This window comes from Epinephelus moara, chromosome 4, assembly GCF_006386435.1.
Source record: "Epinephelus moara isolate mb chromosome 4, YSFRI_EMoa_1.0, whole genome shotgun sequence".
NCBI classification, from domain to species: Eukaryota; Metazoa; Chordata; class Actinopteri; order Perciformes; family Serranidae; genus Epinephelus; species Epinephelus moara.
Genome location: NC_065509.1, coordinates 42252778 through 42267853, shown reverse-complemented (window position 1 = coordinate 42267853; position 15076 = coordinate 42252778). Strand labels below are relative to the sequence as shown.

Genomic DNA, 15076 nt, shown 5'->3' with positions numbered 1-15076 from the left:
GTTCTGGCAGGATATGTTCTCCTGAATCAAAGCCACATGCTGCGCGGCTGCTGCTTCAGACGACTGTACTTTGATTTTTTAATTTTAATTCATTCAGTGCTGGTGGTGGTCGGAGGAGAGAGGTCACTCCATCAGAGGTTCAGGTCTGCTCATTACTAATGCACACAAAGAGAAAGGTTAAACCTGATTGGACGCTGTGGTTTGTTTCTTCTCTGGAGGTTCAGTCGCTCTCACTCGGTCTTTCATCTCTCATGAAACCACAGAAGAAGAGTTAATGAACAGTAACCTACCAGATGAAACCACAGAGGAAGAGTTAATGAACAGAACCAGACGCAGCCGGCTGAGAACACATGTGAGCAACATTAACATCCTGTAGTTCAGGGACGCTCTAGTTTCTTGGTCTGGGGGCCACTTTTGGCCAGTTGCAGTTGATAGGATCTGAGGCCATTTTGGGGCCCCAGCCTGTGCGGAGAGCTTCCTGTGGCACTCTTTTAGATAAACAAGCTCTATTTTAATGCTTTTTTAATGGCACCTTATGTAGATTAAAAGTACAAAACTAATTTCCAGTGACTGACACTTTGGGCCTCCTCAGTAATCCATCCACAGTTATATATGTTTGTTTATGACACACACTCATCATCTCCATCAGGTCCAGCTGTGTGACTGCATGTGTTTGCTCTGTCAGGTGTAATTCCTCACTTTGCTGCTGTCTCTCAGCTGCTTCCTGTCAAACATGCACCGCTGCATTTTACACTGAAGTGATCTCGTGATGATAAAGACAACAGGACATTGTGTTATTAGACTGAGTTGTGTTGTCTGTTCCTAGTGCACGGACTCAGCTGGAAGACAAAGCTTGAAACTACATGAACTGGTCTCTGCCTGGTTTTAAAGCTCTCATAAGGACAAGGTTGAAAGAATTTGTTGGTTCTTGTCATTATGCGCAGGTGTTCTAATATTTCTACATGTTACTGTGGATCTTTTATGATTTTTATTGCGTGGTTGTTGAAAACTAGTGTAAACTTCAGAGGAAGTGCTTCCACCTGGTGGTGAAACATGGAGCTGCTCCTTCACAGCTGCAGATTAAAGTCTTTTCTGATCAGTATGATGAATCTCCACTGACATATTGATCATATAGGAATCATTATTATGTTCTGAGTGCGTTTCTCACAGGAAACACACTGACAGTAACGGCTTCACTTCCTGCTTGTTTTAGGGGATGTGTGTATTCAGTATGGTCTGAGTTCAGCTGACGGTCAGGAACGTTTCACTGTTCTGCTGACATTAAAACAAAAGAAGAAGAAGTCCTCGGTTGTCTTGTTGGTATATTTGGGATCATTTCCCTAAAACTGTGGGACACAAACACTTTCAGCTGAACGTAGGACTTCAACCTCCAAAACCACAAGTTTAATCCTGTTTCTACTTTTTATGTCTGAAAATTCATCTTTCTATTAAACTTAATAAATGAATATTAATCACTGAAACCTTTTCAAACTTTAAATATGTGTTTTTTATGTGGAGGAAGAATCTTCTCCGGATGAATATCACAACAACTGGCTTTCTAAATATTGATTCAGTATTGTGTAATACATGAACACCAGATGTCATTTTTTAAAACTTCATAAATTAAGAATATTGCAAATGCAGATAAAACTTTTGGCAGCCTGCGAGAAGAATAAAATCAGTTCATTTTTCCGTCCACTAGACACATTTTTATCCCAATAAAATGACTGCAGTGAGATGAACAGACTGAAAACGTCATCTTATTACATAAAAACAGATGTTGACAGTTTTCTTCTGGGGACAGAATTTGCAGTTGACATAAAGGTAATGAACTGCAATATTTGTTTAGGCAAAACTAATTAAAGTATCGTAATAATATGGTATCATGGTGCCTCTGGTGATCCCCCCCTAAAAGTATCTGAACACATGAAAACAAACATCGTCTATAAGATACTGTTTATTAAAAACTGTACAAACATAATTTGTCGTCGTCGTCGTTATCAACACTGAACATTTAGAACAAATTAAAATCATAACGACCTGGGCCCGTATTCACAAAGATTCTCAGAGTCCTCTCAGAGAGCTCCTAACTTAGCCTAAAAATTCCTAGCAAGGAATCTTAGCTTAAGAGTGATTCAGGAAGTTTCTGAGAGCAACTCTGAGCAAGGAGGGGACAGAAACTTTTATCTTAGTGAGGAGGTGTGGTTGACCCCGTTGCTAAGTATGACGCTAAAAGCTGTGATTGGTTGTTACAAAAAGAAAAAAAAAAGCGCTCCTAGTAATGAATGGACAGTGAAATGAACCGATCATAGAACTTAGACTGTATTAAGAAATGTGTAATCGTGAAAATAATTTTATGATGATGATGAAACTCAGCAAAATTAAATTAATTGTTACACAGCTTCAAAATGTTTGAACGTACCTCATTCACATGCCGATTATTATATTGATTTGCTTATTGTTATGTTTACTCGCCATGCTGGTAATTTTATTACTTAATCTATTTGATATTAATGGTGGACGCAGACTCAGCTGTCAGCAATTACTGTGATTGCTGGCCTCCTTGTAAAAAGCGGTTTGATTTGGCAGAATGACCAAAACAACGAATGAAATGGAGAAAAAAAGAACGAGAAAGCCGAACTGGACAGAAGAGCAGTGCCTGCTGTTGGCACAGCTCGTGGAGGAGAACAAAGGAGTTTTAAGAGGGAAATTCGGTCCCGGGATCACGGCACAAGGGAAGAGGTAGACTTGGGAGCGCATTGCCCGACAAATCAATGCGTCGTTCCCTCTCCTTTTACGCACAAGCGATGAGTGTGAGAAGCGCTGGTACGTGCTGCAATCCAAAGCGGGCGTTATTGCGTTACTACGCTGGGTGGGAAAAGTAAGCTCATCCCTGATGAGGTCAACCACAAACATTATCCCTGCACGATCAAGCCGGTAGCGTCTTATTAAATCACTGTCGTTCAATATACGGAGAATATCTCTCCTTCCTCTCTGTCTTTCAGCCATCTTCTCTGTTTAAGACACTCTTAGGCTTCTTAAAAGTCCTCCTCCCTCCTCTTAACAGTTTTTCACCTTAGGAGCTCTCTTAAGGCCTAAGATGCTTTGTGAATAACTTTTATCTTACCAAGGGAAAATTCTAAGAAAAATCTTAGAATTCGAGGGATTCTAAGATTTTTCTTAGAATGACGTCACTACTTTTAGTCTTAGGATTCTTTGTGAATAAGGGCCCTGATTTCTTTTCCTCTCTTGTTCATTTCTACAGCATCGATTCACTAACTCCTCGTAAAGATCTGATCAGGCACTCGGTAAAAACACAGAGATCAATAAAAAATATGTCATATATTGGCTACGATCAGTTAAACTACATGAATACGCCGTTTTTATTCCCAGCAGTGATTCACTGACCCCTTTTTTTTTAAAACATCCCATTAAAGAAGTAAAAAAAGAAACAATTATTAACTGAAATGAAAACAACTTTAAAAAAGCAAAATCACACACAGAGGAAAGAGCACATGAGCACATGAGCATGTATGAAGGATGTTATTATTTTAACAGAGCTGATGCTACATGGATTTATCCATTACAAAAAGTCTTTGACACAAAAGTCTTTGACACGTGTGATGCCAGATCAGACTGAATCTAAACGTCTGCCCTCTGGACTTCAGGTGTTTGTACTGTGATGTGTTCACTGTCATCATGTAAAGTCTGCGACAACAGAGACTCGCTGTACAACACGGACATGTTAGTAAATAGGGCTGCACGATGACTGATTACACCGGGTGTAAGTTACATTGGACCTTTGTTTATTTCTGGCTAATTTTCCGAGCCTATATATTTGGCACTACACTGCACAGCTATTATAAGGTTAGGCTGCTATAATGAAAAGCATTTTAATCCCTCTATGGTCCCTGCTTCTACATATTTCTGTATCATATTGTGGTTTAATATTATTTCTGACCTACGTGATTCAAGTAACATTTTAATCCAATAATTGTTTTACGATCATGATATGTTTGTCTTGGTTTTTAGTCAGTCAATTGAAAAAAAAAACTCAACGTCATGTCCGTATTGCAATGAACTGTGGGTAAATGATTCAGTCAATATCTTCAGCCCCCTCGTGGACTGGATGAATTGTGGATTCAGAGCCCTCAGCACTCCCAGACTTCCAGAGAACCCGCCCGCAAAGTCTGCAAGTGCAGTGAAGTGCGGACATTTGGATTCAGCCATTGATCTGATGTGATTATCGGCTAATTGTCTCCAATAATCTGAAACACTGAATAATTCTGATTCTTTTTCTCTGTGGATGAACAGAAATGAAGCAACGTTTCAGCAGCGAGGCACAACAGGGTTCATGTGATGGGATAATTTAAGATATCTTTTGGCATCTCTTGGTCGCACTGTGACGTCACGCTGTCACACAATAAAGGCAGAATGTTTATGCGATTGTTTTTGACTTTGAGTCAGTGAACAACTTTATTAAAGGTCTCAAAGCCATCAGAGGCTGAAACTGTGAAGTGTCCTGGATGATGTTCTGGACATAAACTTAATTTATATCTGACTATAAGTTGAAATAAAAGTCTACTTATAGATTTTTAAAAAGGATCAATGTTTCTGATTGAAATACATCGAACATGTTTCACCTTCTATAACAGTAAATACACCCATAAACAGTGGAAGAACCGAACACCAAACCTCCCAAAGTAAAAGTATTTGTGATATATTCCCTGTGGTTCTCAGTGTTTGCATGTGATGATGTTAAAGCGTCGCTTTCATGCAAAGTAGCTGTTAATTTCCAGTGAAGCTGAAGTCTGTGTGAACAGAGACAGAGGTGAATATTGTTTCTGTGTACACCAGTAAAAAATCACTGTATTGCACCATGTTTGATGGTTAAAGGACTCTGTGAACATTGTTCGTGTTATTAGTTTTATCTGCAGTTGTCAGACGATTTGTTAGATTTCTTTTCCCAAAAATATCTGTCTCGTCTTTCTCCCAAAGAACTGTGCGTCAAAAATGTGAAATTAGCTTATCGTCTTTTTTTCTCACCGTCGTCGAACATAAAAAAAACTTGAATAAACCCTGTGAAGTTTCTCAGTTTCACACTTTGTGCAACTTCTGCTTTTGTTTCCCAATTTTTTGACTGGTTTATGTGCAAATAAACGACAACCTGAAACCTCCCAGCGGCAGCAGCGGCAGCAGCGGCAGCAGCGGCAGCAGCGGCAGCGGCAGCGGCGGCAGCGGCAGCGTTGGTTTAGTTGGAGTGAAGGGACAGAGCCACTTTGAGGCAGCCCAGCTCTTTGCCCTGGCTACCCAGGATGCCCTGCACACGGTAGTTCCCGTTGGTCAGCCAGGAGGGAAGATCCATGTAGGGCAGGTAGAAGTCTGACTGAGGCAGAGAGTATGAGCCCTGAGGACACACAGAGGACACATAGAGGACACACTGTATTAGGACATGCTGTGACTCTAACAAACTCTCTGTACAGCCCCTCCACACATTAACTACTACTGATGATGATAATAATAATACTTCTGGTCCAGTGTGTCGGATTTAGGAGGATGTGTTGACAGAACCTGAATATAATATGATAAGTATGTTTTCTTTAGTGTATAGATGGAGGACGCATGCTGATGACGTCTTCTTCTTGCTTATTGACGTCAATGGACGTATATCGTAGCTTGTGATTCAGTAGCCGCTGTCATCGTACAATCTGCATACATCAAACTTAATGATGTACCCAAGTTTATAACATAAAACCAACAGGAAACACTTTGTCACCGTTGGGGAATATTTGCTCTGTCAAAACATGGAATACCACAAGGATCAGTTTTGGGTCCTGTTCTGTTCACTCTCCACACGCTCCCCCTGGGACTAATTATACGTCATCACTCATTAAAACCTCCTGTTGGTCCCACAGTCTCTGTAACGACCAATAAGCAGCACACAGATGACTCACAGCTTTGAAGGGGCAGTGGCAGGGCAGGCCGTAGGTGTGCAGCGGCTCAGGACAGTCCTGACCAGGAGGGATCAGCTGGTTCAGGATGTCACAAGCGTCCGGATAGTGACAACTGCCCAGCTCCTCCAGGCAGGGGACGGTCACCCAGAAACCCGCCACCTCCTTCTCCAGGGTCACATTCACCTGAGGAGCAGAGACAGAGGAAGAGGAGACAACAAGGTGAGAGGCTCGCTCTTCATCCTGAATCCAACAACCTCACAGCAGACCTTTCCTTAAATATTAGGTTTAAAATAACACACACATCTACGGAGCGATAAAAAGGTGACGGTCTCATTTAAAAGCTGTAAACACAAACAGATGCAGAACAAGGTGTAATCAACATGTGGAAGTAAAATACAGCAGAGGAACCAGAGTGTGTACAAAGATCTGACACAGTAAACATGTGGTTAAAAACAGGAAATGCTGAGTGGAGCTTTGAGGAAGTGACACGACGGCAGAGAGAGAAGTGATAAGAATCTGATCAGGTCACAACGATGAGTGACCTCACATAACCTCAGGTGTGTGAACAGGAAGCAAACACTATCACACACACCTGAGCTCTGCTGCACCTCACTGATTACGGACAAGGCACTGTTTTGATCATAGGTTATATTTTTTAATCATTTAATCATTATCCTGGTCAGCAGTGTGTGAAAACACACTTCACCACAGTGCAGATATCACACACACACACACACACACAGTGCTGTGTGTTTACAGTGTAATCAGCTGGCTCTGTGTGTAAAGTCACATGTTCACGTTTGCTGCTGCTTCTGTGGTCTAAAATAAATATCAGTATCTGGGGCTCGAACACAACCGTCGACTGTTTGGGCCTTTCCCAAACCACCCTCTACCCTCTCCCTACCCACCTCCACTACGTTTCTGAGTTCACGCAGAGAGTCCGCCACATTAAGTGCCGTCCCAAACCAACAAGTGAGGAGTGGAAGTGTGTTATAAAACCCTCCAATACTCTCGACGATGTACAACACAGAACTGTGTTCGTCATCATAAGACGCTCGGTACATATAACGCTCTGCTCAACTACTCTGAGGAATGTAAACTGCTCAAACTAAGAGACATTCAATATGTCACACAGACAGTAACATCTTAAAGGCTACCTTGTATTTAGGTTCAAATATAAACCTCTCTAGTCAGTGTCAAGTTTATTTTATAGTGTAACAGGAGCAGCTTATAAACATCAGAGTGAAAAACGAGAAGATGATGAAAGTAGTAATGTCGCCAGTGAATCTCAGGGATACGTTTTATTCTTTCTTATGTATTATTTATTTATTTATTTGTGTATTTATTAACTTATTTATTTGTCGATTCATTTATTTATTTTAATGGCCAAAGGATAATATACACTACCAGAATTCCTGTGAGCAGCAGCACGAACCAAATAAAACGTATAAAGAACATAAAATGGTGCAGCACAGTGGTGCAGTGGTTAGCATTGTTGCCTCACAGCAAGAGGGTTCCTTACACCCAGGGTGAGGGAGCCCTTCTGTGTGGAGTTTGCATGTTCTCCCCGTGTCAGCGTGGGTTTCCTCCAGGTGCTCCAGCTTCCTCCCACAGTCCAAAGACATGCAGGTTATTGGTGACTCTAAATTGTCCGTAGGTGTGAATGGTTGACTGTCTCTGTAGCCCCGTTTCCACTGAGCAGTTCGGTACGCTTTTTCCCCGTTTCCACTGCAAAAAGTTGTGGATGGTACCAACAGAAGCGTTCCTTAGCGTCCCCATGTTTGGTCCCCCCTCTGTTGGGGTACCTAGCACACAGATCTGGTACTAAAAGGTGGAGCTGTGAACACTGCAGTCTGATTGGTCAGTAGAGGACGGTCACTCTGCTCACTCTGCTCACTCTGCGTGGTGGAAACGCTAGGGTCTAGGTTCCCCTTACTGAAGGTGTTTGGTGGAAATGGGGCTTATGAGTGAGCCCTGTGATAGTCTGGCAACATGTTCAAGGTGTACCCGACCTCACGACTAATGGCAACTGGAACAGGCTGGGAAAGCGACCCTAACAGGATAAGCAGTTATGGAAAACAAATGAATGACTGAATACGAATATAAAATGGGAGTAATTGTATTTTTCTCCATGGTTACCAAATATAACAACAACTTACTTTTCTGCTGCAGAGAGGGAAGTGTTTCCCAAAGCTTGCTGCTATATTTACACCCAACACCATGATGAAGGAGCTTCATTCAGCTGTGAAGCTAACTACAAACGAGTGACACGTGAGTCGGAGTTAGAGTTGTACCAATAGCGATACCAGTATCGTAAATGCCTCCGATACTGCCTAAAATGCGGTATCAGGTATCGGCGAGTACAGCCTATGACCAATCCGATACCACGTAATGCCTCACGTCATTACGCATACGCACGCTACGGGCAAACGAAACGGAGCAGAGTTTAAAAAGCATTCTACTGTAGCCTTTAAAATGTCTTTTTACCAAATTGTGTGGCTGCACTTTAACCTGTGTCTTGATCTGTGTCAACACTGGATAATAATAATTTTAAAAAAAGTTTTATGGCATTCATTCCACTATTATGTATTTATTTCTTAATATTTTACAGAGTTTTAGGAGTTGAGACATACAACAATTCATATCCCATCCATTTTTATTTTACGCTCTGGTATCGGATCGGTACTCGCTATCGGTAGACACCTAAGGTTCAGGGATCGGAATCGGTATCGGGAAGGAAAAAGTGGTATCGGTACATCTCTAGTTGGAGTGGGAGTGGGTAGGATCCAGTTTGGGAAAGGCCCTGTGTGTGTGTGACATCAGTTCTGTCTCCTAATATCCAGCAACAACAACAACAACAACAAATATCAGACAAAACAATGTTAAAAAATAATCTCAGATCATAAAAATACTGCTGCAGTCTGCATTTTTAGGGCCACAAATAATCAGGGAAAATTAGGAAGCAAAAACTTTATATTTAAATTACTGCTATCTTTTATTTGATTCAGCTAAGAAGCCTCAGTTTGGTCTGTCCTGCACTTAAACAAACAAATTATAAACCAACCCTGGTGTTCATTACTTTAGACCAGCTCACAGCTCTGATGTGTCTGTAGGTCAGTAACATGTTGTATGACACAGCAGAGGCTCAGTTTGGAGCGGGAGTTTTATACTTCAGCTTTTATTGCTGAGCGTGTGATCAGAGACAAAGTGTCTGAACCAAACCTGCTGAGTCAAGAGCTTTTGTTATCCTGCTGCTTTACACACATGACTGAAGCTTTACAGTCAAAATTGGAGCATAAACCTTCTTCTGCTGACCAAGCATTTCTACCTGCAAACCTCTGACGTACCATAAACTTTGACACAGACTGAGGGACGTTTTAAAAACTGTTTAATGTGGACGAAAGAAACACTGTGAGCTCTCTGAGGACGGTTTCTGACCTCACCAGGAAATAAAAACTGCTCAGACAAACCTGGCAAGATTTATGAACCTCGCAAACATGAATTAAAGACATAAAGCTTTTTATTAGCTGAACTCAATTGACATCAGAATTTTAGAAATTTTCAGGACATATTTTCTTAAATTTGTGCTTTTTCTTATGAATAGTGAAAAATGTTTCAGCCTCTTTGGCAGAAATCTAATCAAATAAGTTCAGAAGATGAAACAGTCTTTGTGTTGAACAGCTCTGTGAGCACCGACGGCACACAGAGAGCTGCTCACATGAAGCTCACAGGATCAGACGCCTGTTTAGACTTCGCCCAAACACAACCTGATCACCACACACACACACACACACACACACACACTGCACAGTAAACACAGTGAGTTAGTTATTCTGTCCCAAGCAAGCTCTGATCACATGGACTGTAATGTCTAATGTCCTTATTGATTTCAGCAACGACCTCTTTATAACGTTTTATGATGTTTTTATGAAGCTTGTTTACATGTTTTGCGTTGTCGTTGATGTGTTTTTGAAACTCTGTTATGCTCAGTTGTTGCTAAGCAAATTCCTCGTGGGGCAGTTAAGGTTGTGTTTATTCATTCTCTGTATTCAAAGTCCAATAATCTCACTTTACTGACAAACTGGGGCGTATGACCCAACAAAGACGAGCTTTAAAAACAGTGTTTCAGGCTGTCAGAGGCATCCAGGCACAAAGAGCAACAAGAGAAGACTTTATATACCGTAAAACTTCAATTAAACGCCCAGTCTCTTTTACTAGCCCGGTGTAGCTGTACATTTTGACAAATAAAGGCCTGTCTCAATTAGGAGCCTGGTCTAGTTGCCAAGTAGTTTATTCTTATAGAAGTTCTTTGGATATTAAAACCTGCCTCTCCCCCACAGGGCCGTAGGCTCCATAGGAGTGTTAAAATGTGTTTGTCTTGTTGTGTTATTGGGAGCCAGAATAGAAGGAGTCATGGCTCAAAACCAGCCGCCACTGCCCGTCAACAAAAACAAAGACAACTATGGTTAAATGTGATAAGACCAAAGGACTGGACGGAGGCCATCATCATCATCATCATCAGGTCATCAGAGTGTCCAGAGTGCGCTCTGCCACTCTGTAGCCCTTTTTAGACAGGAGTTGTGCAAATTTGCAGGAAAGCCCAATCAGTCTTTTTTCAGCATTGGCAGTATAAAAACAAAATCAGGGAGTGCAGCAAAATGTCGCCTACCTACTTTTGTTTATACAGAATGCGCCTTTTTCGGGGCAATGGGGGGCGTGAGCAAGTAACGAAACGTGTAGCTCAGCGTGTGACGTAAACAGTGACGTGGGAGGGAAGCCGCGGCTGGTCAGTCCTTCGGTGATTCTCTCATAAGTCGGCCCGTTCTTCACCGTCCCCGTCATCTGACGGTTAATGGCCTCTTCGTTTGCGAGGACAAGGAGGGCGCGCAATTCCTTGTCTCCCCAGTTGCTCATCTTTACAGTGTCTGTCAGGTTTGTGTTTCCCTCTTGCTACTAGCTGCTCGCTAATTCCTGCTATCAGCTGTTTCCTGTTTATCCACCGCCAGTGGCTCGCACGTGCGGCGTCATCATCAGCTCCTCCCACAAGTCATCAACAGCCCCTCCTGTTGCGGAAGGCCACCTTGGTGTGTTTAAACTAAAAGGGTTCCACCAATATGACTACCCTGTGTGTCTAAACGCGCGCAGCTTGCCGGCAAAACATTTGCGGAAAATCTGGCAGTGTAAAAGGACTTAAGAGTGCGGCACTCTGGATAACCCAATTTATGAACTGTACAGTTTGTGTCAGAGTGCGCTCCCACACTCAGAATGAGTATTTCTGAACGCACCACTCACATCATCTTCCTCCATCGTCTAAAACAAGACAACAGACCTTACAAGCTAGCGCTAGCTGATGTCTGTGGCGAACGGTTTTGCCTCCAGCTAAGCCCCGCCCACCAAAAAAGTTTTGCGTTAAAGGGACTAAAGGCCTGTCCCAAATATAGGCCTGTTGACTTCAGTGATTTAAGCAAATAATAGCCCAGGCTACTAATTAAAGTTTTACAGTATGTGTATAGAACAGTGTCAGTGTACTCACAGCCAGCGGAGCATTGAGCTCTACAGATGTGGATCCAGAGGCGGAGGCGGTCAGGTCTCCTGGGATGGAGATGGGATCTGGAGACACGCTCAGAGTCTTCAGGACCGCCGGAGCATCTGGCTTCCCACAGTTCTTCCAGTCAAAACCCAAAATCTGTCCACAGCAACAAAGTTAACATCCACAATCAGTTTTCAGTTCTTTCTTTGACATTTTTATATTGATGGGACCAGGATTTATTGTAGATCATGGTTAAAAAAGACATTCATAATAATTTAATCGTGGTGAATTTCCATCCTCGGGATGGTCATGAATATTGTGTGCCCAAAGAGACTGTTGCTGGGTAACCAACAACAAAATAGACTCTAAGAACAGGCTGTAAACACACTGAGCTCTAAACACACAAGATCCTCATCAAGCATTGTCATATTCATATCAAAAGATTTGACACCATGAATAGTTGAAAAGGCTTTTTAAGACTGATTGTTTTTCCAAAGGGGAACTGTTCTCTACTCATCAGAGGACGGGGGTGGCTGCAGTGTGACTTTGGTTATTATCTTTCTTTGGTTGTTGTTTTTTGCAACAGATATTTTTCCTTGAGCCTCCCTGAGTGACTGGAGGACAATACATGACCCTCCTTTCACCATTAATGACTTATTTGATTTTTAAAACTTTGATGTTTAAAATGTTTAAAAGTTAAAAGTCGAAGACAAAATTCGTGGAGTTGAAAAAAGCCTCGGACTTTCACTCTTGTTGTGCAAACAGTTTATGTTTGGCCAAATTTTAAATGCGACGTACAATATGTCCAATGAAATATCACTATTTTTAGCTCAGATCTGTTTTTTTCTGAGGAAGCCTTTATTGCACATGATGTGTCTAAGGACCGTTGGAAATGTGAAAATCCAACAATGTTTTCTGATTTTTCAGTTTCTGTCTGCGATAAATGCTGCAACTTTGGCAAATGTTAAAGAAAACATATCTTTCTCCAACAGTCAGCTGACTCACTCATCAATCAATGAGAATTAGTGACTGTGTCATTATTTGAGTTCTCTCTCTTTATAAAGGTACAGATGATTAAAGGTGGTGCTTTTGTTTTTTATCTGTCCCCTCAGGTGAAAGATTTACAGGGATAGTCTGGACTTTTTGTAGTGGGGTTGTATGAGGTATGTCTCCTCAGAGCAGCGGTTCCCAACTGGTGGGTTGTGGGTCCACTCTGAATGGACCCCAAGTGACTCACAAACATGTCAAGTTTGTAAAAAACACATTTTCTTTTTAAGTACAGTGAATGTCTGGCACAGAGCTTTTATGTTTTAAGTTCTGTTTCCTTCTGTCAAGTGAGTGACTATTGGACAGCTCCTTGACAGAGACTGCAAACTATCTTGAGGACATGGCCAAACAACAGTATGACACTGAATGTATTAAATTATGCAGACCTTGAACTAATGACACCTAAAATAGCACCACCTAATCAGAAATTAAAACAGTATAAGTGTGTGCTATATTGAGAGTATTTTCACAGTTTTACCCTTCAGTCCGACAGGCCATAGCAGCTTCAGTTGCACATCTGTGCTCTCGTCAAAGTCACCAGACTCCATTGAGAAAAATAGGGATTTAAGATTGCTGAACACAGGAGCTGCAGGTCTACTACTGCATTAATCAGGTAGTGTGTTTGTGCTATTGTGTGACTTTGGTGAACTTGAAATGACCCTTTAAAGTGTCAAAGTCACGCAATAATACAAACTAACTGACTAACAGACCAGCAGCTCCTGTGTTCAGCAATCTTAAATCCCTATTTTTCTCAGTGGAGTCTGGCTGTGAAGAGAGCAGTCAAATGGGTTCATTTTCCTGTTTGAAATGGTGTCTGACATTAAAGTAGAGCAGTGAAAATATTCTAAATATAGCATACACTTAAACTGATATTGATTTTTTTGTTTTACATGGCACATTTTGCAGGTGGCTAAAGTCCATTTTGTTGCTGACCCCTATCCACAGCAACACATTGCTCAGCTTTGATGTTTGACTTTGGCCTGCTTTTCCAAACTGAGGGTGAACTGAGTGACATCTGCTGTGTAAATACTCTGACTGTGGAGAAATGCAACACACAACCCCACTTCAGTAAATCTGAACTGTCCCTTTAAGGCTGTTTTACAGGACACACAGCAGCCTGAACACAGTGTTACGACAGTATTAGCAGTATTACGGTATTATTACCATAATACAGAAGTGTAATGGTGTGATATAGCTCTAAAGTTAACAGTAATGTAACGGTAATGTAACGGTAACGTCTCACCTGAGCCTTGGTGACCCTCTTCAGTGTGGCGGGGCTGCAGGTGACCTGACTTAAAGCCACAGCCGTCAGCACGGTTACCGTTAACAGTTTCTCCATCATGTCCTCAGTCACCGGACACACCGACACAAACACACCGGGAGACACACGGTACGCTGCGGAGACTACGACCCGTTATACTGTCCGTTACCGGAGCCCAACTGAGCACGAGCTGGAGCCGCTGCCGTGTTTGCCTCTCCTGGTGAAGTTACGTCCGTGTTTACTATGGAACCGGCCCAGTCCGTCACGTGACCGCCGAGTCACGTGACCTGCGCCTCTAAAATACATTAAATTAATAATAATAAAATAACAAAGATTGGAGTGGAATTTTTAATGATTTGACCCAACAATGTTTACTTAATATTTTTTAATTGAATTAAAAAATAGAACTTAATTTAGGAAGTGATTTTATTTACTTATATATTACGGCTACGTAAATGTAAATGTGATTTAAAATATAGAACAACTACAACTTATAAACGTTTACAACCCTGTTTTTTTTTTTTGTTTGTTTGTTTTTTTAGAGAGAGTTGCATTGTGGAGTTGAACTCAGAAATTCATGTTTTTATTGGTAATTTATTTGATTTGGTAATTATTTTTTCGGCTTGTTTATATTTACAATAGAATAGAAGGCTTTTATTATCATTGTACGACGATACTCTTGAGATTAGGAGTGCTATATTATCACAAATCTGATCAAGTGCCAACTGCTCATTAAAACCAGCAAGTAATAAACAGACATCATCATCATCGTCATACATAGAATCGGAAATAGTGTTAGAAAAAATTTAAATAAACTTATGGCTTCAAAGAGACTTGTCAATTTTAGGAAGAGTCCTTTTGACTAAAGCTGAAGGTGTTTCCAGATTTGTGTACCCAGCCCTTTCCCTCAATGTTTGTGATTCCACATGTAAGGATATTAATAACATGTCTGTTAACTTTGTATGGAAGAATAAGCACCATCATCTGAAGAAAACCCTGCTTTCTGGACCTAAAGATAAAGGTGGTTTTGATCTACTGGACTTCATGGACTTGAATTATACATTTAAGGAGAAATGGCTAAAAGAATGCTTAAAAGCTCCAGACTACATTATGGCATTTCATTCCACACAACATATTCAAGAATGTTGGAGGTCTTCGGTTCTTACTGTCATGTAATTATAGTATCTCAAGGTTACCAGTTAAGATGTCGGAATTTCATCAACAAGCTTTGTTAACATGGAAACTATGTTATTCACATAACTTTTCTCCACATAAATCTGTCAT

General features: G+C 41.3%; 1 protein-coding gene across 1 annotated transcript; it reads right to left on the bottom strand.

Annotated features, from left to right (window-relative positions):
* Positions 1–1939: 1939 nt before the first annotated feature.
* gm2a (ganglioside GM2 activator) lies at positions 1940–14042 on the bottom strand. The gene is made up of 4 exons (XM_050042564.1): positions 13775–14042; positions 11488–11640; positions 5955–6137; positions 1940–5407 (listed from the first exon to the last, which is right to left on the bottom strand). Exons 1-4 carry the CDS (start codon positions 13871–13873, stop codon positions 5252–5254), a joined length of 591 nt encoding a protein of 196 aa, XP_049898521.1. The 5' UTR covers positions 13874–14042; the 3' UTR covers positions 1940–5251.
* Positions 14043–15076: the final 1034 nt, after the last annotated feature.